The following is a 24,933-nucleotide window of genomic DNA, read 5'->3' on the forward strand; positions in this document are numbered from 1 at the left end:
TTCTTTCTTTCCTTCTCTCTTTGTTTCTGTTCATTCCCATTACTCACTGTTTTCCTTCAAGTGTATGGTGGTGATTCCTGTTTTCCTTTTCTCTTCATTAACTAAACCCGTATGTCATATTTCACTTCCTTTTTTTCTTTCTTTCCTTCTCTCTTTTCTTTCTTTCCTTCTCTCTTTGTTTCTGTTCATTCCCATTACTCACTGTTTTCCTTCAAGTGTATGGTGGTGATTCCTGTTTTTCTTTCATTAACTAAACCCGTATGTCATATTTCACTTCCTTCTTTTTTTCTTTCTTTCCTTCTCTCTTTTCTTTCTTTCCTTCTCTCTTTGTTTCTGTTAATTCCCATTACTCACTGTTTTCCTTCAAGTGTATGGTGGTGATTCCTGTTTTCCTTTTCTCTTCATTAACTAAACCCGTATGTCATATTTCACTTCCTTATTTTATTTATTTATTTCCTTCTCTTTTTTCTTTCTTTCCTTCTCTCATTGTTTCTGTTCATTCCCATCACTCACTGTTTTCCTTCAAGTGTATGGTGGTGGTTGCTGTTTTCTATATCACTTCTTTCCCGAAACTCGTATGTCATTATTTCACTTCCTCCTCCCTTCATCGAGTACGTGTTCATGTCGTGTCTCATAACTTAGCTTGTCTACCCTTCGCTGTGTGTGGGTTGATTGCTGTGTTCTTCCTTCTTTCACAAAACTCCTATGTCATGTTTCACTCCGCCTTTCCTTCCTCGAGTACTCTGTTATTATGTCACATCGCATTACTCACACACTCTGTCCATCTGTCCAGTGTGTGAAGGCTGTTGTTTCCTCTCTCCTTTCCCGAACTCGTATGTCACGTTTCACTTCAGCCCTGGTTCTTGGTGTGCTCTGTTTGTCATTCGTATTATTCTGTTTGTCTTGTCAATTCGTGGTGGTGGTTCCTCTCTTTCCTCTTTCCCGAACTCTTACGTCACCTTTCACTTCAGCCCTGGTTCTTGGTGTGCTCTGTTTCTGTCTAGTCGCGTTACTGTGTTTGTATTCTCAGTTCGTGTTGGTGGTTGCTCTCTTTCCTCTTTCCCGAACTCGTATGTCACCTTCCACTTCAGCCCTGGTTCTTGGTGTGCTCTGTTTCTGTCATTCGTATTATTCTGTTTGTATTCTCAATTCGTGGTGGTGGTTGCTCTCTTTCCTCTTTCCCGAACTCGTATGTCACCTTTCACTTCAGCCCTTGTTCTTGGTGTGCTCTGTTTCTGTCTAGTCGCGTTACTGTGTTTGTATTCTCAGTTCGTGTTGGTGGTTGCTCTCTTTCCTCTTTCCCGAACTCGTATGTCATCTTTCACTTCCGTCCTGCCTCCCCGAGTGTTCTGTTTATGTGTCATGTCGTATTATTCACCTACTGTTTACCTTCTCAGTCTGTGGTTGTTCTTGTTTTCTTCTCTTTCACTTCTTCCTAACTTCCTCGAGTGTTTTGTTTTTCTGTCATGTCGCATTATTCACCTCCACTGCCTTTCTCTACGTGCGTGTGTGTTTCTGTGATTAGTCTCTCGTGTTCTAAATTTCCAAGACTTTTAACACAGTTCCTCCTTACTAGATCACGTGCTCCGTATCTGTCATAATATCACAGTCTGCCACCCAACCAACGGCAGCTTTTAAGAGTTTCTCCTCCGCTGAATTCCACTTACTTCCAATTACCTTATCTTGCCATCCACACAGACTCCAATTAATATGTTTAGGATGTAGCCATTAACTCACAAAACTGGTTCATGGAAAGCTTGCAGTATAAGGAACGGGGTCTGGCTGACGGACATAATTGGAACTCGTGTCAAGGGAAGGGCTGAGGAGGAAGGGGGAGCTTGTTATAGGCGCGTGAAGTATGTGTGTGTATGTGTGTGTAAATATGATTGGGCGGGGAGGAGAAAGGGAGGATTCTGCACTAGGGAAAATTACTACGTCTGATCTCTCTATTTTATCTCCCTTGTTGCTTATTACTCCCTTCATCCCAGTGACTTATGATACCGCGGCCAGACTCTAAGATGCGTTGTAATGTGAGAATCGTCCGCTGAAGAGAATAATCGCACCAGATGGTGGTGGTGGTGGTGGTGGTGGTAATGGTAATGAATGCGAAGGTAAATGTCTCCGGCCAGGTAACGCGCCACCTGGAGATATAATGGAGGTAATAAAGCGTATAAATTGCCCGGAACATCTGTCTTCGTGTGTGTGTGTGCGTGTGTGTGTGTGTGTGTGTTCCTCTTCTGTTCATAAAGATTCATGGGAACGTAAAACTCCGTAGGGCTAAAAATGCATATAAACTGTTAGGTCCTCTCCGGCAGGACTCCCACGCATCCCCCAAAGAAACACTTATAACCCGAGGCCCTTGAGACCCCCGGGGCTGTGAGGCGTCGCGGAGGCGTGATGAAGGGGGCCCAGCAGCCACACTCCACTTCCCATACACAGCAGCTGGATGGGTGGGTCAGGGGAGGGGGTGGAGGTGGGTGCATGCTCATGTTTGTGTTGCGGGAAAGTGTGCCGTTCACCCACCCTCACCTCGCGCCCGTGCCGCCCGCTTTTCCTCCTTCCCGTTGAGGGCGACAGGTGGCCAGGCGGTGTGAGTGGGCCGAGCAGCGGTTCCCCGAGCATAACGCCGCCTTGTCTTTATTCATGTCGTGCCGGGGGTGGACGCGTCGTGCGGCGGTGCTGTGGTCGTGCTGAGCTCCGCGACGACCCTCCTGACGGGGATGACTGTTAGGGGACTCAGGGCTCCGCGGTGATCCTCCTTCACTCTGCCTTCTTGACCTCTGTGAACCGACGAGGCGGTGTAAGGTGTCGCTGTGCCTTGCGGTCGCCCTCCTGCGGTGAGGCTCCATTAGGCTCGTGCTGACCTCCATGCCTGGCGGGGCTGTGTGAGTCATCTTCCACCGTGACCTTCCTGACGGGGATGAGTGTTGGGGCCGCGCGCTGAGGCTCAAACTGTCTCGGTGACCCCCGATGCCTGGCGAGGCTGATTGAAAGACTCCCATCCTCCGCGGTGACTCTCTTGGCGGTGACGAGTGTTGAGGCCGCGCACTGAGTCTCATAAACTGTCTTTTGGTGACCCTCGAGGACCGGCGGGGTTCTGCTTGTGCCTGTGGCTGCGTTGTGTCAAGAGTGCAGAGTCTCTGTTCTTAGCATCAGTGCCCTCGTTGTGGAAGGCACAGGAAGGGCCGAGGCGCCGCACCTATGGGAGCCACCGCCAGCAGCGACCGCGGCGTGACCAGCAGCAGCAGCCCGAGGCGGAGGTGGCGGTCCCCGGTGCGGCCCGGCGGCAGGTCCAGCGGCGAGGAGCTGGACTGTTCCTCCGGCGGGGACGAGTGTTCCTGCAGCGAGTGTGAGTCCCCGCCCGCACCGCGCCGGGAGAGGAGACCCGCCGTGAGGACCAGGAGTGAGGTGTTGCAGGGACCTCGTGAGCCCCCCGTGCAGCCCTACCCCGGGGACTGCCATGACCTGACACCTCGCGGCAAAGACCCTCCGACCAGCCCTCAACAACCCAGGGACAAGGGGCGGAGGAGGACCGGGGAGGAGCAGCGTTATGAGCGTCGACTCCCCCGCTCGCAGACCCTCCCCCTCAACCTCCCCCGCCCTCAGAAGGTTCACGCCCGCCCCCGCCCCCGCTCCCCCCGCCCGCAGCGCCCCGCGCCAGGTAGCTCAGGTGTGCGGGTGACACGCCCCCAGACACCACTCAGCACACACGACCCGCCCTTTGTACACACACACACACACACACACACACACACACGCGCGTAACGGATCGTTTGTATAGCTCACTAATGACCCGACGCAGGCCGATAATTAGGCTGAGATATCGCGTGGGAAGGCAAGCAAACGACGGCCATGACACCCACCTCACCCCCCCCCCCCTCTCTCTCTCTCTCTCTCTCTCTCTCTATCTATCTATCTATCTATCTATCTATATCGGCAACAAGTAAAGTGAGAAAAATTAGTCGACCACAAGACCGGCCACCTCGACCACCACACTTACGCCGGAGCCAGTGTCGACCAGGTCCTCTGAAGACGTCCTGGTGGTGATAGAGGTGGTGGTGGAGTGGTAGAAGTGGTAGGAGTGTTGTTATAGTAGAGTGGTGAGACTGGTTTGTTATAGAGAAGCTAAGACCACCAGCACTAGTAGTAACAGTAGTAGGGCAGTGATAGTAATAGTAGAAATGGGACAGTAGTAATAGTGGTAGTAGTAGTAATAGCAGTGGTGGTGGAGGGAATGACTGGTGTTGATGATGGTGGTGAAGATGTTGGTACTGGTCGAAAAGGCAATGGTGGTGGTGGTCGATAAAGGGAATGACTCAAAATGGTGATGACGGTGGTGACGGATCGTGGTAGTGGAGTTGGTGGACGGAGACGCAATGGCTGGAGGTGGAGGTGGTGATGACGATGATGACGATGATGATGATGACAGTGGTGGTGGCGGTGACGGTGGCAACAGTTGAACACGTGACATCACCAAGGCGCCGACCACCACTTGCAGGCGACGCTTAAAACGGTAAACTCATTATTGGCGAGCGAGATAATGAACCGTCGCGAAGGAGGAAGGGGGGGGAGAGGGCTGAAGGGGGGGAGGTATGGGTCTGTCTGGAGGGAAGGGGAGGGGGGCTGGAGAGGGATGGAGAGGTCTGAGTTTGTCTATGGGGGGAAGGGAGCTAGGTCTGGGTCTGGGTCTGGGGCGCGAGAAAGAGGAGGGAAGAGTGGGGCAGGGAGGAAGGAAGGGGAGGATGGGTAGGTGAGTAAGAGAAGTCAAAAGAAGAGGAGGAAGAGGGGGAGGAGGAGGAGGAAGAGTTAGTTGATTGGGTATTATGATGATGATGATGATGAGGAGGAGGAGGAGGAGGAAGGAGTGGGGTAGAGGAAGGCAAGGAATGGAGAGGGGGGGCAATGATTGTAGTAGTAGTGGTAGTAGTAGTTGTAGTAGTAGTAGTAGTGGCAGCAGTAGGAGGAAGGATGGCATTAGTAGAAGCAGTAATTAGAGACCATTGCAGCTGTTACGTCACATCTGCCTCACCACCACCACCACCAGCTGATAGCCAGGCAACCACACTACCCCTGCCACACTACCCTTTGCCACACCCAACCTAACCTAACCAAACTACACCACAACACCCTGCCACTCTGTCCCTTGCATCCCACCACATTAACTCTTCATACCACATCAGTTTACCCTTCCTATAATCCTACCCTGTCCCCTTTCACCCTGCCACACTATACTCTGCCATACCACACCTAACCTGACCTAACCTAACCAAACTACACCACAACACCCTGCCACGCTGTTCCTTGCATCCCACCACATTAACGCTTCATACCACATCAGTTTACCCTTCCTATAACCCTACCCTGTCCCCTTTCACCCTGCCACACTATACTCTGCCAAACCACACCCAACCTAACCAAACTTCACCACAACACCCTGCCACTCTGTCCCTTGCATCCCACCACATTAACTCTTCATACCACATCAGTTTACCCTTCCTATAACCCTACCCTGTCCCCTTTCACCCTGCCACACTGTACTCTGCCAAACCACACCCAACCTAACCTAACCTAACCAAACTACACCACAACACCCTGCCACGCTGTTCCTTGCATCCCACCACATTAATTTTTCATACCACATCAGTTTACCCTTCCTATAACCCTGCCACACTATACCAAACCACACCTAACCTGACCAAACTTCACCACAACACCCTGCCACGCTGTTCCTTGCATCCCACCACATTAACGCTTCATACCACATCAGTTTACCCTTCCTATAACCCTGCCCTGTCCCCTGTCCCCTTGCAGCCTACCACTTCAGCATTTCCCCACACCACATCATACTACTCTACCCTGCCTATTACCCTTCCAAACTGTTCCTCTGTACTCTTTCTCTTTTTCTTTCTTGTTTACTCTTCCTTCCTTTTTTTTTTCTCTTTCCTCTTTTTTTTCTTTTATCCTTACTTATTCTTCCCTTCTTCCTTTCTTTCTTTTTTTCTTTTTTTTCTTTTTACTTCTTTCTGTCCTCTGTACTCTTTCTCTTTCTTGTTTATTCTTCTTTTTTTGTCTTTCCTCCTTTCTTTCTCTCTCCTTGCTCACTCTTCCCTTCTTCCTTCCTTCCTCTCTGTTTTTCTGTTTCTTTGTCCTCTACCCTCTTTCTCTTTTTCATTCTAGTTTATTCTTCCTTTCTTTTCTTGTTTCTCTTTCCTCCTTGCCCATTCTTCCCTTCTTCCTTCCTTCCGTTCTCTCTCTATTTCTTTATTTATCTTGTTCGATGTTTTCCTCTCTTCTTCTCTTACCTTTCTGTCCTTCTTCTTTCTTTCTTTCCAGGGAGGTGGCAGCGTTGGCAGGGGGGAGGGGCGTGTTGAGGGCAGGGGGAACATGTAGGGGGCAGGGGGTCGTAATCTAAGCAAAACAGAGCCTCGTATTGATAAGGGACTAAGCGATTTATTCCGTTTACGGTCTTGAGGCTAAACAAACGATGGCCTCTTTAGGGTGGTGGTGGTGACGGTGATGGTGATGGTGATGATGGTGGTGGTGGTTTGTGATGATGGTGGTGGTGGAGAGCTTGCAGTAAGAGGAGGAGGAAATGGAGGAGATAAGGAGAAGGGATTGGAAACGAAGAATAGGAGGGGAAAAGAAGAGAAAGAGAGGATGATGATGATGAGGGTAGGAAAGGAGGAGGAGGAGGAGGAAGGGGAAGAGAAAGAGTAAGAGTAAGAGGAAAAGGAGGAGGAGGAGAGATTGGAGAAGTAGATAAAGAAGAAACAAGGAAGAGGATTAGAAGGAAAGGAAGAGGAAAGAAAAGATGAATAAATAAATTTAAAAAAAGAGGAAACGTGAAATTAAAGAAAGAGGAACAAAGAAAGAAGAGAGAAGAGGAAAAGTAAGAAGAGGGAAGGAAACGAAGAACAAGGAGAGAGAGAGGGAGGAAAGAAACAAAGAAAAAGAGGAAGAAGAGGATATTATGTAAGAAAGAGAGGAAAAGAAAATGGAAAATGGAGGTGATGGTGATGGTGGTGGTGGTGATGGTGATGGTGGTGGTGATGGTGGTGGTGGTGGCGATAATATATAAAGCTTATCCTGAATGTTACGATAAAGCCTTTTCCGTGTCATGCAAAGAAGGGAGGAAAATGTAGAAGGGAGGTATGGAGGAAAGCATTAGAGAAGGAAGGGAGAAGAGGAGCGAAGGGAAGGAGAATGGAGGAAAGAAAGTGCCAAGGAGGAGACTGGAAGGAGGAAGGAAGAAAGGAAAAGTTGAAAGAAGGAAAGAGAAGGAGAGAAAAAGAAAGGAAAGAAGGAAGGAAGGAAGAAAGGAAGAAGTTATTATTAGCAAAGGGAAGGAGAGAGAGAGAAAGAAAAGAAGGATGGGAGGGAGAGAAGGAGGAAGGAAGAAATAAAGAAAGAAAGAAGTTAAAAAGATATGCAGAGAAGGATAGAAAAAAAGAAAAGCAAAAGATGGGGAGAGAAAAACGAAAGAGAGAAGGAGGAAGGAACAAAGAAAGGAAGGAAGAAGGGATAGAATGAAGAATGGGAGGAAGGAAGGAAAGGAAAGAAGGGAAAGAAAAACGAAAGGAAGAAGAAACAAAAGGTAGAGTGAACGAGCTAAGAGGTGGGAGAAAGGGAAGAAGGAAAGGAAGGAGGGGATAAAATGAAGGATGCTTGGGTGTCTATTGAAGAGGAAGAGGAAGTTAAACACGCCACCATGAGTTAAAATTTAAGAGGAAGAGGAAGAAGAAAAGGGAGAGGAGAAAAAGGAAGAATGGAAGAAAACGAACAAACAGGGAAGAGAAGGAAGAAGAGATGAAAGAAGAAAAGGAAGAAAACAAACATACAGGGAGGAAGAAGAGGAAGAATATATAAAAGAAGAAAAGAAAGAGGAAAACAAGGAAGAAGAATGGAAAGGAAACGGACAAACAGGTTACCAGAGAGAGAGAGAGAGAGAGAGAGAGAGAGAGATGCATTTCTATCGGTTAGCTTCGCATTACACCGGCTTCATCCTCCCCATACCTCCTCCTCCTCTTCCTCCTCCACCTCCTCCTCCTCCTCCAAGCACGCCACACCGACCACACAACCACACCCCAACCTGTCTAGCACATCCCACGCACATCCTTAAACACACTGAATTCCTGCCGAGTTGTATTGATGAAGGGTTTCGGGGTTCTAAGAGGAGCTACTGGCCTGAAACGAGAACTTGTGGGCTGTTGAAGAGTCGGGGAGGTTCTAAAGAGGAGTTCTGGGCTTGATAAATTTTGGGGTGTTGATGAGGGGTTTCTGGAGGTTGTTACGAGGTTTGTGGTTTCTGATTTTTTTCTTTTTTTAGTTAGAGTGTGTGGGTGTGAAATCCGAGCGTTTACCAAGTTGAATCAAGAACTTTTTTTTTTTTTTTATGAAGGAATTTTGACTCGAGTTCTGTGAATAAGGAGGTTTGAGGTTTTCTTCTGTTAACGTTGGAGGTTTAGTTTGTAGTGTTTTTAGTTTGTAGATACGAGGTTGAGGTTTATTACGTAAGGTTTGTGGGTTTTTACATTATGATGTTTGAGTTTTCTGAATAAGGAGTTTTGATGTTTATTCTCTAAGATGTTGAGGGTTCACATTATAGCGTTCGAGGTTTTTATTCTGTAATTGGGGTTTAATTTACAGGAACTTGGGTTTTGAATAAGACTTTGAGGTTTAATCTAAGTTGGGTTTATATTGAATCGTTTGGGGTTTGTGAATAAGGAGTTTTGAGGTTTATTATTTTAAGATGTTGAGGGTTCACATTATAGCGTTCGAGGTTTTGATTCTGTAATTGGGGTTTAATTTACAGGAACTTGGGTTTTGAATAAGACTGAGGGAGGGGAAGTGGGGGGATGAGAGAGTGCAAGTGGGAGGTGCAGGGGGAATGGGGGGGAAGGTTACTCATCTCTTCTGTGCATGGCAACTGATTAACAGGTGTGAGAACAGGTATTATTTGTCTGATTCTGGGCCTAAGTACATCACCTTTTGTCTGTCTGTTGGCACGAGAGGAGGGAAGGGAAAGGAAGACAAAGAAAATAGGGAAATAAAAGTTTATATTGAATGGTTTGGTTTCTGAATAAGGAGTTTTGATGGTTATTCTGTTTGGCGTTGCGGGGTTGTTTTGTAGGTTCTGAGGTTCATTTATAGGTCGAGGTTCATTATGCTGGTGTTGAAGGGTTGCGAGCGGTTACCTGAGCACTCCGTTAATTCTCTCTTCTTACCTGTGGGCTTAGAGAGAGAGAGAGAGAGAGAGAGAGAGAGAGAGACATTGGACTTAAAACAAACAAACAAAAAAAATAAGAAAAACGAATGTAAAGATAAACAACTCGTAATAAGATGAGAAACGAGGTTACTGACACACACACACACAGAGAGAGAGAGAGAGAGAGAGAGAGAGAGAGTGTGTGTGTGTGTGTGTGTTAACGTTTATAAGTGTTGAGTATGACTCGTGCGAAGAGGAGGTGGAGGAAGAAGAGGAAGAGGAGGAGAGACAGGGGTGGGGGGAATGGGGGGGGAAGCGTAACGGTAGGTGGAGTAAGAGGGAGGAGAAGGAAGAAGAAGAAGAGGAGGAGGAGGAGGAGGAGGGGGGGACAGAGGGGTTTTGTGTAAGGAGAGTAAGTGTGTGTGTGTGTGTGTGTGTGTGTGTGTGTGTGTGTGTGTGTGTAAACAGGATACAGAGGAAAGGTCATGAGGGAGAGAGAGAGAGGAAGAGAGGAAACAAGATAACAGGAAAGAAAGTCACGTTTAACAGAAGCGAATAAAGAAAGACAACAAAGAAGAAAAAGAAGACGAAGAAGAAGAAAGTAAGACAAGCGAAAGTAAATGAGGGAGGAATGCACGGGAGAGAAGAGAGAGGTGAGGAGGAAGAGGAAGAAGGGGAGGAGAGGAGGAGAAAGATAGCACAGAAAGAAAAATAAACAAGAAAGAGAATAGTGGAAGGGAATACACAAGAGGATGAGAGAGAGAGAGAGAGAGAGAGAGAGAGAGAGAGAGAGAGAGAGAGAGAACGAAGAGTGAAGAGGAAGAATGGAGAAAAAACAGTAGAAAAGTAGGGAACGATAGAATAGATAGATAGCAAAGAGAAGGAAAAATACCCTAAACAAGAAAGAAAAGCGAAAGAATATACGAAGGAGAGAAAGAGGAAAACTGATAAAAAACGATTGAAAACGAGGAAATAGACGCAATAGAGTAGACAAACACCAAAAAGAAACTAAAAATAAACCAGAAAGCGAGAGTATAAGTGGAAGGGAGGGAGAGAACGTGAATAGACAGAGAGAGAGAGAGAGAGAGGGAGGATGAGTAAGGAGGAAGAGAAGGAGGACGGTGGAGTAGAGAGAGAGAGGAAGGGAAGGGAAGGGAGGACTAGTGGAGCGGTGCGCAGGAAGGGAATGGGAGGAGGAGGAGGAGGAGGAGGACATAAGGGAAGGGGTAGGGAGGAGGAGGAGGAGGAGGAGGACATAAGGGAAGGGGTAGGGAGGAGGAGGAGAGGAGGGAAGGGAGGCACCACCAGGCAAGAGAGAGAGAGAGAGAGAGAAGTTCACCTCCACCAGTCAGTGTGTGTGGGTGCTCGCTCTCACACTCTCCTAAGTTTTTCTCTCAATCTGGCACTCACGGCCCTCAGCTCCCACCCGTTGGCACTCCCATAGAACAACCCGGTGAGGTGTGGCACTGCGAGGGGTGAGGCGGAGCTGTGAGGGTGACAGGTGTGAAGGTGTGTCATCATGGAAGGTGAGCACAGGTGTTATTCAATGACCAGGTACAGAGAAAACCCACAAGAGGAGAGGAGGAGGAGGAGGAGGTCGTGAAGGGAGTATGTAGTGTATGGGTTTAGGGATGGTAGGGGTGGAAATTGAGGGTGTGGGTGGGTGGAAAGGGGATGTGTAAAGGGGAATTGTAGGGGGGAAGAAAGAGGAAAGGGGAAGTTTAGGTTGGTGGTGTCTGTGGAAAGGGGATGTGTAAGGGGGATGTGAAGGGAAGGGGGGATGTGTTAACTGGAATTGTAGGGGGCAAGAAAGGGGAAAGGGGAAGTTGAGGGTGATGGTGTCTGTGGAAAGGGGATATGTAAGGGGGATATGAGGGGAAAGGGGGGATGTGTTAGAGTATATATAAGTAATGGTGGGAAAGTATAGATATAGGGAAAAAGTATAAGGGTGAAAAAGACATACTAAGACATATATCAGTAAGTATGGGAGGGAGTCAGTGGAATGGGGATATGTAAGGGGCATGTGTTAGTGTGTCGGGGGAAGGGAGGAGAAGGGGAAATGTGTTCAAAGTATATGGAAGGGAAAGAATTGATGTAGGGGGAAGTAGCATATCAGTGGAAAAGACATACAAATAGACATGTACAAGTTTAATTATGTATGGGAGTAGATGTGTATGGGCTTAAAAGGAGGCTGGTTTAGGGGTATATAAAACATGACTTTGGTATATATCGACTTATAAGAACGTGGAAGGTGTTAACATGACAAAGAAAAAAAATATATAAGCAAGTGTTTTAAGTATGTGAAAAAAAATGTGTGTTAAGTTTATAGAAAGTGTATTTTGACCTGTATACTGAAGAAAAGATTATGTATTGGAAGTATATATGTGTGTGTGTGTGGGGGGGGGGGGTAGGTATGAATGTATATGGGAGGAGGGAATATGTTGGATAGGTAGAAAAATATATAAAGAATTGTATGGGTGAAGAAGTAGAACATATGTAAAAGAGTTATCCAAGGAAGTGTATGGATGTGTGTATGAGGAGTATAGGGGTGGGTGGGATATGTCGGGTAGGGTGAAAAATATATGAGGAAGGGTATGTGTGTGAAAAGCTAAAAGGGATGTGCTGGGAAGTGTGCGTGGAGGTGTGTATGAGGGTGCAGGGAAGGGGATGAGAAGGGATGTGTTGCGTAGGAGGAAAACTATATAAGGAACTGAATATGTGTGTATGTTTGATGTTAGGAAAATATATGGGTGTGTGTTGGTATGTATAGGGATGAGAGGGATGTAAATGTATGGGTGTTTGTTGGTATGTATAGGGATGAGAGGGGATGTGTTGCGTAGGAGGAACAGTATATAAGGAACTGAATATGTGTGTGTATGTTAGGTGTTAGAAAAATGTATGGGTGTGTGTTGGTATGTATAGGGATGAGAGGGGATGTGTTGCGTAGGAGGAACAGTATATAAGGAACTGAATATGTGTGTGTATGTTAGGTGTTAGAAAAATGTATGGGTGTGTGTTGGTATGTGAGGGTGTAAAGGGAGGGGATGAAGGGAGATATGATGGTTAGGGAGATTGGGAAGTGGTGGAGAGGGGAGTTCCATGTGTGTGGGTGTGTGGGTGGGTGGGGACGTATGATTAACTATAAAGGTATGTGGGAAGGGCTGGTAATAGGCATGACTCAACAACCTGCGGAAAACCAAGGCCAAGGCATTGAAAAAGACAATAACAGAGACAGAACAGCGAGGAGACGAGGAAGTGAAGTTACGGAAAGAAGAGGAAAATGACGAGGAAGAAGGTGAAGTGAAGAAGGGAAAGAAGATATTTATAGAGAGAGAAGCAAAAAGAAGGGAGGGGAGAGAGAGAGAGGTTTGGAGTTCAAGGGAAGAGAGAGTGCAGGGAGGGGAAGTGTGGGGAGGAGAGAGTGCAAGTGGGAGGTGCAGGGGGAATTGGGGGAAGGTTACTCATCTCCTCTGTGCATGGCAACTGATTAACAGGTGTGAGAACAGGTATTTTTTTCTCTGATTCTGGGCCTAAGTACATCACCTTTTGTCTGTCTGTTGGCATGAGAGGAAGGAAGGGAAAGGAAGATGAAGAAAAAAAGGAATAAAAGTGAGAAAAGAGCATATTGAGAGAGGGAGAGGGGGAGGGAAAAGGAAAGAGAGAAATTAGACATATGTGAAGTGCAACAGCCAAGAAAGAGGAAAGTATTAATGCATGAGGAGGAAAGAGAGAGGAATGATAGCAAGGAAGACAAAGAAAATAGGGAAATAAAAGTAAATTAAAAAGCATACTGAGAGAGAGAGAGGGAGGAAGAGAGAAATTAGACATATGTGAATTGCAACAGCCAAGAAAGAGGAAAGTACTAATGGATGAGGAGGAAAGAGAGAGGAATGGGAGAAAGGAAGACAAAGAAAATAGGGAAATAAAAGTAAAGAAAAAGCATATTGAGAGAGAGATATAGGGAGGGAGAAGGAAAGAGAGAGAGAGAAATTAGACATATGTGAAGTGCAAAAGAAAGAGGAAAGTAATGGACGAGGAGGAAAGAGAGAGAGATGGGAGAAAGGAGGAAGAGGAAAGGAAGGGAAGGGGAGAGAAGGGAGAGAAAACCCATGTGCCAAGCAGCTCTGTCTAAGCAAACATTCCCTCCCACTCACAGATGTACCCTCCCTCTCCCCTCCAATCTCTCTCTCTCTCTCTCTCTCTCTCTCTCTCTCTCTCTCTCTCTCTCTCTCTCTCCACCCTAGAAACCTTTGACACACACACAAAAAAATAAAATCCCTCTCCCTCTCTCCTCACCCCAAGAAAGTTTCCCTCTCCCTCTCACCTCCTCTCCCTCTCCCCTCCCACTCCCTCTGCCTCTCTCTCTCTCTCTCTCTCTACCCCAGAAACCCTTGACATACACACACCCTTGGAAAGTTTCATGACAGTATCCACCTTTTAGAACGGCTTATGTCTCTTTCTCCTGCTTTTTTTTCTTGTTTTCTTATTTTCTTTTCCTGTTGTGTCTTTCAATATCTTCATCTCCTAGGAAAGTTTCGTTTTAATATCCACCTTTTTGAAGCACTGATGTCACTTTCTCCTGCTAATCTTTCTTTTCCTGCTTTTTTTTCTTGTTTTCTTATTTTCATTTACTGTTGCATCGTTTAATATCTTCATCTCCTAGGAAAGTTTCGTTAAAATATCCACCTTTTTGAAGCACTGATGTCTCTTTCTCCTGCTAATCTTTCTTGTCCTGCTTTTTTTTTCTTGTTTTCTTATTTTCTTTTCCTGTTGTGTCTTTTAATATCTTCATCTCCTAGGAAAGTTTTGTTAAAATATCCACCTTTTTGAAGCACTGATGTCTCTTTCTCCTGCTAATCTTTCTTGTCCTGCTTTTTTTTCTTGTTTTCTTATTTTCATTTACTGTTGCATCGTTTAATATCTTCATCTCCTAGGAAAATTTTGTTATAATATCCACCTTTTTGAAGCGCTGATGTCATTTTCTTCTGCTAATTATTTTTTCCTTTATTTTCTGTTTTTTTATTATCTTTTCCTGTTGTGTTTTTTAGTATTTTCTTCTCCTAGGAAAGTTTCATTATAATATCCATCTTCACAAAGCACTAATGTCTCTAGTTTCCCCTCCTAATCATTCATATTTCCTGTTATTCTTTTTTGTTTCTTTTTAATTAATAGCACTTTTTTTTTTCTTCCATCTTTTAATCTATCACATTCTTTTTTTCTTCCAAATTTTAATCTGTCACACTTTTTTTCTTCCATCTTTTAATTTATCACACATTTTTTTCTTCCATCTTTTAATCACCTCCATTACCCCCACACAAAGTTTCATGTTAATTTCCAGCTTCACAAAACACTAACACCACTATTCTCTCCTGTTATTTTATTCATGTTTTTAATTTTTTATCTTCTTTTCCACTTTACACCTTCTGTCACTGTCTTCACCTCTTAAGAAAGTTGCATAATAATTTCCATCTTTACCAATGAATAACATCCTCTCACTATCTCTTCCCATTCTCTATTTTGTTAGTTTATCGCATTTCTTTTCCTGTTGCATCTTATCTCACCTCCTTGAACCTATGTCTGTCTGTGTGTTCTTCTTTTCGTTCAACGCTCTTACTTTCCTTAACGCTTCTCTTCTCTCTCTCGGACACTCGTTATTTATGTAGTTTTAAGGTTTGTGGTTTATAAAGTCAACTGTGGTGCTTCCCTTCCCCTCCTTCTTACTCCCAGTGTTCTAAAGTTTGGTCTTATTTCTGCTTCTTTTTGTTGAACGTATATATTTTCCCTGATGCTCCTCTTCTCTCTTGTACCCTCGTTATTCATGTAGTTTTAAGGTTAGTGGTTTATATGGTCTGCTGTGGTGCCTCCCTCCCTCTCCTTACTCTCAGTGTTCTCAAGTTTGGTCTTATTTCTGCTTCTTTTTGTTGAACGTATATATTTTCCCTGATGCTCCTCTTCTCTCTCTCATGTACTCGTTATTCATGTAGTTTTAAGGTTTGTGGTTTATAAAGTCAACCATGGTGCTTCCCTTCCCCTCCTTCTTACTCCCAGTGTTCTAAAGTTTGGTTTCAATTCTGCTTCTCCTTTTTCTTGAATGCCTGTATTTTCCCTGACGCTCCTCTTCTCTTCTCTCGTGTACTCGCTATTCATGTAGTTTTAAGGTTTGTGGTTTATAAGTCAGCCGTGGTGCCTCCCCCCAGCAGCAGCACTTGACAGGTTGCTTGGCCCCGAACCAGATGAGTTGGTTTTATTGACTCAGCTGCTCTCTCTGTCCTCCCTCACTGTGCTTCTGTTGTTCTGTATTTTTATTTAGCTGAAGTTCTTTTAATCCTTTTTTTTTATCTATTTAACTGATTTTTATGTTTTATAATGATTGTTTCTCTGCTTTTGTTTTTTTCTTTAGTTTTCATACTACTATCTACTTTCCTACAGTACTCATTAAGTGTGACATGTTCCCTACTTATGAAACTGCTAGCTCTTGATGTGGTCTTTATTTATATTGGTTTCCTTTCCTTTTCTAAATATTTCTAATTCTCTAATTGTGATATTTACTTCTGTCATTGAACTAGTGTTCTCACCTGAAAAATGTAACTACTAGCTATTAATATATTTCTTTTATTGTTTCTCTGACCTTTTTATTTCAGATTTTGATATCTTTAGTCTTTCCGCTGGAAAAATACGTATCTCAATTCCTAACTGTAACATCTTTCTCAATGCTTAACTAGTCCTGTAGTGTGCCGGCTGTCTGCTTACATCTCAGCTGCTAATATCAAAGGAACACATTTCCATGCATGCTGTTCCATACTACCAAGTTTCTTTTCTTTGTTTCATCTTAAAATCATTGACATTCCTTATGCATTTTCATTACTGTTATCCTTATTTTTTCCCCTTTAACAGGTTTTAGTTTCCATCTCGGTGTTGGCGCTTTTCTTTCATTCCTAAATTTCTGTTGCCTGTTCCAGCACGGCGGCTGGGCATTACATGGGGTGGTAGGTGGTGCATCGTGTTGTGTGTTAGCGGCCCGTTGTGCTCCCTTAGATGTCCCTTCCCTCCGCCCCGTTAGCTCAGCCTCCGTAGTGTCCAGGCCCCCGTGACCCCATAGTTGTTCCCTGTTGTCTGTGTTGCTTCTCCTGAGTTCCCAATTTTTTTCGGCAAGCTCGCATTACACCCACAATTTTGCAGACAAACCGTTACAAAATTATACCAACAAATTATAATACAATGTCTAAAATATTATAGTACTTTGTCAATTCTGTAACATTATTTTCTGTTAGATGAAAAAGACAGAATAATGTTACTGAATTGATTATGTACTATTATTAAAAAAAAAAAAAAAAAAAGTAAATCCACCTTGCTTACCCATAAACTATGCTGCCCTTCTGGGCGGCTGCGATATAGCTTGCTGGTCTTCACCAAGGGCAAGGCACTTCTAAAAAAAAAAAAAAAAAGTTTCTTGTGACTTTCAGAAAACCCAGAAAATTGTTTTTTTAATCTAAAAAATATGAAGATAAAAACATACAACACACAGATATGACAGATAATATTATTGTAATATTTATGACACGTTTATGTAACTTAACTTCATTATCATTTATTGAAGGTCATCTAAGCTTAACCAGAATCTCAGTCCCGCAGCTTACGGGTTAATGTCCACAAGTAAAATTAAGGACCTTAATCGAAAATATAATTTTTGTCATACAGATTTACCTTTTTTTCCTCTTTTTTTTACATACAGACCTTTATAAAATTATATTGGGAAATAATAAAACTACAGTGTCTTCAAAATGATAGTACTTAATCAAATCAGCAGCATTATTTTCTGCTGGAGATGTATTTCACTGTTTTCTAGGCTGGCAAGGGATTATGACTTGCGTAAAGTTGATCTGCTAGGCGTGCCCCAAGTTGTCACATCATCCACTTGTGTCATTTCACTTTCGGTCAAGGTCCCGTCATCCTCCTCACACTGACTTCCTTTTAAATTGTTCATATTATCTTAATCACTATATTTTCCTTTTTTATGATTAATTTCACTTCCTTCTCCTACGATTGGTGGTCAGTTGTGGGTTAAGTTTTCAGCTTTTTTTTTTCTTGTGTAAGCTTTGGGTGCTTTAAGGAAGTGTTCAAATTTTCATAGCGCAACGGTTTCTGACTAACATTCCTGTGAAATGTATTGAAGCTTTTTTTGAGGGAGCACAAGGTTTATTATTTTCACAGTGTCATTTGACATTCACATTTTATTAGTGTTATGACTCCACCGCTGCACACTGCCACAAGACTCACAAACCCTGATACAAGCTTGTCAGTTCATGCATTTGCTTGTACATCTTGGATTTCCTTGTGTGCTGTGTCCATGCCCTTATGATGCTCGTATTTGGAGGTTTGTTTTGATCCCACCCTGAAGTTCACATTAGTCATTCAGTGGGCGTACGTGTATGTATGTAGACAGTCATAAGCATTACAGAAGTTTGATGTAGAATGAATGTATGCAGTTGTGACTCTGTACTGTTCAGAACTGATATAAATATACATAACCTGAACATCAATAAAAACTAGTGTATGAAGGCCTCCCAAGATAAACCATGTCCCTTGAAAATAGTCTTACAAAAGTTTGATGTAGAATAAATGTATGCAGTTGACTTTGTGTCCTTACTGTTCAGCATTGATATAAATATACATAACCTAAACCAGTCAATAAAAACTAGTGTATGACGCCCTCCCAAGATAAACTATGTCCCTTGAAAATAGCATAACAAAAGTTTGATGTAGAATAAATGTATGCAGTTGACTTTGTGTCTTGTTTGGCATTGATATTATAATCATACGTAACATGAACCAATCTCTCAACTAGTGTATGATGCCCTCCCGAGATAAACTATGTCCCTTGAAAATAGCCTGATGATATTGACGTGAAATACTCGGGGCATGTGAGTTTGTGCCGTTTGTCCACCTAGCTGTCGAGTCATGTGAGGATGTGTGTTAATGTGGCTTTTTTGTTCCCCCAGAGGAGTGCACAGTCCCCTATGTCCTGGCCTACGATGACCTGCTCTCGGGACCCTTCAAGATCTTTTTCGACTGCAGCCAGAAGATCGGCGGCGATGTGGCCACCATAGCTAAGCTGGTGCAGGACTGCTTCATCAACCAGCGCACCTTCCTGGTGATGGCGTCCAAGAGCCAGCGGCCCCTCGACTCTGAATTACCTCAGGTGCTCCCCTCAGTGATGATGCTGTACATTAACCCATAGACAGTGATGGTATTTGAAGAGTAGCTCCCCCCAAAAATGAATGGTCTCTATATAGTCACTGCCGATGTTAGGACCGTAGCATAAATGTAGTTACGCTGCATAATGGATGTTTTAACTATCGTCACTATATAGGTTCCACCGCAATCTGGAAGTGTTGTTATATTTCTGCCATACAAAACTGACTGACTGAATTTTGGACCATCTGTATATAGTTCCACTGCTGTCTAAGGGTTAAGGCCACTAGATGGACTGTAGGGGGGGTAGGTACAGCTGATGGACTGATGCTGATAGTGTCTTGGAGTTGTTACTAATGCTGACAACGATCCTTACACAATCATTAACTTTCCTCATAAAATATCTATATGTGATCTCCTAGGACTGGTTACATGATTTGCCTTCAGTTGGTTGTGCAATTGCCTGATCACTGAGATGCAGAGTGGAGAACCTTCCCTTCCCACTCAGTCTCTCTCTGCAGTCAAACGGGTCTATCCTCTTTAACTGTGTGTGTGTTTGATCTGTTTTGTTATTCTTTTAAAGTAATACGAGCGTGTGTACCCCTCCCCTCCCCCCAGCTTTCCCTTCCCCTCCCCCTTTCACCCTCCACCCACAAATAAAAAACTCGTAATGGCATTGGAGTGTAGTGGAAGTGAGTCCGTCAGTGTCCAGGGAAAAGGCAGATTAATTTTTTTTCTTTACAGTTTTATTTAATTATATGGGGATTCTTTTATGACTGATTATCTTTAAGTGGTTAGGAAAGTTTTCTCATTATTATTTTTTAGTAGCATTATTGTTTTTTAGTAACATAACCCCATCATGTAGTTAGCAACACCGCCAGATTGTCGTACTCAGCCTCCAATGTTTGCCAATTTCCGACCCAAAAACTGTCTCCTGGGCACCACTAACTAGACTCATTTATATTTATCATTAAAATAGTTAAGTCCTGATGTTTCTTGGCAATAGTTAGGCATCAAAAACCGGTAAATAGATGATGCATAAACTGATCACAAATGCGTTGATATATATTATGAAATGGTTTGTATGAGTGATGATATTTTTCTCATTTTTCTGACTTAGAGGGGCCTTTAAGAAACATGATCCCCGTGGCTACCGGGTTAAAATTTCTATTCTCTACAATACATCTGCAGGTGCTGGAGCCAACGGGCAAGAAGATCCAGGAGGTGATATCATTCCGGGAGTCCAACAGGCAGTCCAAGTTCTTCAACCATCTGTCGGCCATTTCTGAGTCCATCTCCGGCCTGTCGTGGGTGGCCGTGGCCCCCGCCCCAGCCCCCTATGTCAAGGAGATGGGTGACTCGGCCATGTTCTACAGCAACAGAGTCCTTAAAGATTACAGGTTGGTTGCCTGTGCCCTGTGTATCTATAGAAGCCATCAGATTCAGCCCTGCCCTTCAGAAATAGTGTCTAATTAATTCTAAAGAAGCCTGAAATGCACGTGAGGGGAGTGTTAGGTGAATCTAACAGGGGTGTGAAGTCGGATTTAAAATTTTCCAACTCCGACTCGGGGAAATTTTAAAGTTGCGACTCCGACCCCCATGCCCCTCCCCCTCTATTGTTTTTTTTTTTTTTTTTTTTTTTTTTTAGATGCTTCCCTGTAGTGCCGGTAGACTCTCTTGAGGTAACTTTTCTTACCTGTATTTACATCCAAATTATGTGTACTCTATACAGACAAGATGTAGATAATGTAAAAGAAAAAAACTTCACCACTACATTACACGATAAATGATTATGTTAAGGAGTCGGAGTCGGGGGTATTTTTACCGACTCCGACTCCGGCCAAAAGTAGCCGACTCCACACCCCTGGAATCCAATACCATCATGAACCTCACCAGTAGTATTGACTTTCATTCTGCTTACATAATACTGAAAGAAATCTGATACTCCTTTTCTGTCCCTTAATCCTCATTCAGCAAGTTCAAAACCTATAAAACTTTTTCCTTATAAAAACTCAATGTTTGGATGAGTATTAGCATTGTGAACAAATCCAAACTTATTTTCTATTAAGGATTGTCTGTAAAAGTAGGAGTTAAATGTCTAACTCACGCTTGTATGAATAGCCTAATTGAGGTCTATTGTCAGAGAAAACCAAAATATTACTTGTGGCAGGAATTGTTGTGTGACGGGACCTTATGTGGTGTGTGTGTTTTCAGGGAGAAGGACAAGATCCACGTCGAATGGGTGCAGAACTTGAACAACGTGTGGAAGGAGCTGCAGGAGTATGTGAGGAAGTACCACACCACCGGCCTGTCCTGGAACACTCGGGGCGGCAACGCCATGAACAACCTCAAGACAGCCCCCCCCAACTGTGGCATCCCTCCCCCACCACCACGTAAGGACTGCAGACAGTGTTGTAGTGTATCAGGCAGAACCTTCCCTTTGTCAGTCTGTCCCACACCAACGCATAAGGACAACACACAGTCATGCCAGCCAGTCACCACCCCCCTGGCCTTTCCCTTCCCCACATCGAGCAGTGTCAGGCCAGGCAGTGCTCTCCCTCTCCTCCTTCTATTAACCCGGTAGCAGCGGGGATCATGTTTCTTAATGGTCCCTCTAAGTGAGAAAAATGAGAAAAAATCACCTCTCACACAAACCATTTCATAATATATATTAACCTCTTCAGTACCATGACGCAGTATATGAGTCATTTCATCTCTCGAACCATATCCTAGAGACGCTGTATGTGCGTCATGGTCATTGGACTATTCTACGTAGTCTGTAAAACCAGGATATGGCATGGAGGTTATGTTTTGTCTGCTTGTATTGAAGGGGTTAAAGCATTTACGATCAGATAATGTATCATCTTTTTTGGGGGGGGTTATATCGTGGCACAAATGTGGCCCGTCACTGCTACACGGTAAAGCCACAAATTTGGCCCGTCGCTGCTACCAGGTTAAACTCATCAGTATTATCATTGCAAAAGTGTCAAATAATCACTTAATACATACAATTTCTGCCTCCTTAACACTGATTTATCTTTTGCTTGAATAGTAAGATGACTGTCATTTGTTGATATTTTTCCTTAATTCTAACACTAAACATTAATGCAGGTGATATAAAGCATTCATTTGGACTTGTTTCCCAATTTCAGATTAATTCTAAATTCATTGCAATAGCTGCATGTAGTATTGACTCTTTAGATTTTTGTTGAGTAATTTTCTTTTATGACCAAATTTAAATTTGCTTCACTTTCAGTTTATTAAATTTAAAATGTGAGTCACATTCTTAAGCACTAGGTTTGGTATGCTATTGAAAATTTCTGATCATTTTCTACTTAGTACTCGCAAAAGTCCTGATGCTTTTGAATCCGTATGCTGTCTGCCTACTGCTTGGAAAAACACACGAAGAAAGAACATTTTATCTCTTAAATATTTAGTTCACTGAGTCCATAATTATTATGTATCCTGAAAATACTCTTTGGCTCTCAGGGACTTCAGGACCCTTGCATTATTTTTGTGCTGCAACTCAATGTTTTGCTAATTGAAGGACAGTCACTCCTAGTCCTTGAGCTTCCTAGAATGTAGAGGCCAGTTTGAGCTGCTTTAGTGCCGTTGCTGATGTTGTGTACTCCCGTAGCTGGCATCCCTCCCCCTCCTCCCCCAATGGCGATGCTGGAGCCCAAGGCCGTGGCAGCGGACGACGGCCGCTCCGCACTCTTTGCCTCCATCAACAAAGGGGCTGACATAACCTCGAGTCTCAAGAAGGTATGAGTATGACCTGCAATGTCCTTATTCCTCATGGCTCTTATCTCTTAACTTGATCATAGTGAAATTTGGCAATATTCAATGTAATCACAACTAATGCAGGTCTTGGGTAGGTTTTGTAGCCCAGCCATCCTATCATAAAGGCTTTATTTCTTAGTACATGGATTTTCAGTGCCATAAACACCAGTAGAAGACCACAGCACTAATATTTCTTCCTCCCACAGGTGACCGATGATATGAAGACTCACAAAAACCCCAATCTTCGTGAGGGTCCCAAACCCTTCGTCAAACAGTCTAGTCCTGGCGCCCGTGCCTCTCCCTCCCGAGACCCCTTCTCTGGCACCCCCAGGAAGGCCCTTCAAGGCAAGAAGTGGTTTGTTGAGTACCAGAAGGACCAGAAGATAGAGATTGATGGCAGGATGGACCAGAGTGTGTACATCTTCAGGTGCATGAACACTGTAGTTCAAATTAAGGTAAGATCTGGAAAGGATGTGTGACTTTGTGCACTGAGTTGGAAATTGACAGGATGAGTAACCTTTGGCTTGTACCTAACTTCTGAAACATCATATTTTCTTTTCAGGGTAAGATAAATTCTGTCGCCCTGGATTCCTGCAAAAAGTCATCCGTAGTGTTCGACAACTTGGTGTCTGCAGCCGAGGTGATCAACTGCCAGTCCTGCCAAGTTCAGGTAAACCTCCTTAGAAAAGTGTGAAACATTAGTCTTTCTTCCTCATTAACTCTCACCCCATAGGAAATAATGAAGGATAAAACTTATGTTGACAAATGTGTCTGGCAAAAAGTTGATGTGGACTCAATCTGCAATACTGCAGGCTGCAGTATTAAGGATCTGCATCCTTTGTAGTCACTCCTGTGCCCTTGGAGGGAGTGGCTGTACCAGATGAGCAGTGACTATTGTTGGTCATGTTTTGACAAAGTCAATTTAGTCATCAGCTTGTTTAGCAAAATAGGTTGTAGTATTTTTTTTTACACTTTGTGAAACTATTCAAGGGTTATGGTTGAAAGAAACAGTTTCATGTCTCAGGAGTAAGATAACATAATAAAGGAGAAGGAAAATGAACTTCTTTCAAATAAGGATCAAGAAGCAACAAAAAGAGACTCGACTCCTATAGTACAGGAGGCTAATTTGTGTTGCCTCAGGAAATAGGTGAGGTACACTTAGCATTGCAGTAACTAATGTGCTTCACTAAGACAACCACATTCCTCTCCGTACCGCAGGTGATGGGATTGATGCCGACCATCTCCATCGAGAAGACTGACGGGTGTCAACTGTTCCTTAGCAAAGAATCGCTGAACACAGAGATCGTTACGTCCAAGTCCTCTGAGATGAATGTGATGGTGCCCAAGGACGACGGGGACTTCGCTGAGCTGCCCATCCCTGAGCAGTTCCTGACCAAGGTCAAAGGACTCTCCCTCACCACCACCTGCACCGAGAGCTTGTAGGCCAGCCACCCCCCGCCGGCAACACACTCAAGGAATATTAGTGGTGCGAACTGAGGCCATTCGTGTCTGGGGTGCTCAGTGACTTGCAATTTAATGCTCTAGTGATTTGATGCAAAGAGTATGCTCATTTACTAAACATTTGATTGATTAATCAATGTTGCTCTAAGAAACTCAATCTTCACCCCTATTAAATAGTTTTGGTGCATGAGCAATGAAATAACCTCACTGCTCTGGTAAGTTATAAATTTCAACAGTCTTGGGCTGCATTTATGCATTCACTGCCTTGTGAGTAAAGGCAGTTTTGGTAATAATTTAAAACTATCCATACCTTACTTACTTAAGATGTTACCTTATTCAGCTCAAAGTAGGGAATTTTCATGACAATATGCAGGTTGGCTGTTATAGTATGGTAAGAAGACACATTTAGCTGATTTCCTTGTTTGATTCACATAAATGTGTGACGACATCGAACACGAAGTTGTCGCAGGAACACACTGCTTCCACCAAGGCGCCGAGGGAAGGCAGTCTCTTAGTTGTGATTTGTTGAAGTATGGAAGTACTGTTGTTACCTGTAGGATCTTGATTTGTGTAACGTTTTCTCCAAGCTGCAAGTCTGCAATGTGAGAGGCTACTTATGTCTGTCTGTCTGTAAAAGTGTTCCGTGTGAAAAAGATGCAATTTGTATAAAATTAAGGGAAATAAGTTCCGGCTATCAGTTTTTACAGTTCCCAGGATCATAACTTTTTCATTGTCTGCTTCACGCTTGAGGTAGTGTAGGCAAGTAATTTATTATTGCTCGTCTCTAGTCTGTGACGGAGTTAGTGTGGCTGTTGACATGCTTGGGACTCACCACACAGGAACAGAAAAATTCAAGGGAAACATTCGTTCTTAATTCTTTTGTTAGTCATTATGAACTTCACATGTTGATTAACTGCATTCTTCCATTTTATATGCATATCAGCAATGTTTCTGATGTAATGGAAAATGTACAGTGGGTACAGTGTATGAGTTTCAATCAACCCTTCTTTTGTAATTATTTGTTTCCTCCATTACTACCAATCCTGCACAAGAGTTGACAACTGAACATTTTTCTGAGCCACAATGCACAAGCAAGGTTGGCAGCCCTTCTCAGTGTTGTAGTCTCTTTGATGGACTTGGCATCAACAGTGTCAAGAACAAAGTGACATCATGGCTAATATCAGGATTATAGGAAGTTCTTTAACCCGGTAGCAGCGGAGATCGTGTTTCTTAATGGTCCCTCTAAGCGAGAAAAATGAGAAAAAATCATCACTCACACAAACCATTTCATA

At 43.7% G+C, this 24,933-nt stretch overlaps 1 protein-coding gene and 1 long non-coding RNA gene across 2 annotated transcripts in view; one reads left to right on the forward strand and one right to left on the reverse strand.

Annotated features, from left to right (window-relative positions):
- Positions 1–24,624, forward strand: part of LOC126983995 (uncharacterized) — a 98,969-nt gene extending 74,345 nt beyond the window's left edge. Inside the window, exons 3-9 of the mRNA XM_050837297.1 lie at positions 18,205–18,404; positions 19,589–19,797; positions 20,612–20,790; positions 22,035–22,162; positions 22,387–22,635; positions 22,743–22,850; positions 23,399–24,624. Of these exons, the coding sequence (XP_050693254.1) occupies positions 18,205–18,404; positions 19,589–19,797; positions 20,612–20,790; positions 22,035–22,162; positions 22,387–22,635; positions 22,743–22,850; positions 23,399–23,623 (1,298 nt within the window). The 3' untranslated portion in view covers positions 23,624–24,624. The remainder of the gene's footprint in view (positions 1–18,204; positions 18,405–19,588; positions 19,798–20,611; positions 20,791–22,034; positions 22,163–22,386; positions 22,636–22,742; positions 22,851–23,398) is intronic.
- LOC126983999 (uncharacterized) lies at positions 4,712–5,927 on the reverse strand. The gene is made up of 3 exons (XR_007736335.1): positions 5,559–5,927; positions 5,258–5,410; positions 4,712–5,104 (listed from the first exon to the last, which is right to left on the reverse strand). It is a non-coding gene; the product is annotated as an uncharacterized LOC126983999 (long non-coding RNA).
- Positions 24,625–24,933: the final 309 nt, after the last annotated feature.

Source organism: Eriocheir sinensis, chromosome 55, assembly GCF_024679095.1.
Source record: "Eriocheir sinensis breed Jianghai 21 chromosome 55, ASM2467909v1, whole genome shotgun sequence".
NCBI classification, from domain to species: Eukaryota; Metazoa; Arthropoda; class Malacostraca; order Decapoda; family Varunidae; genus Eriocheir; species Eriocheir sinensis.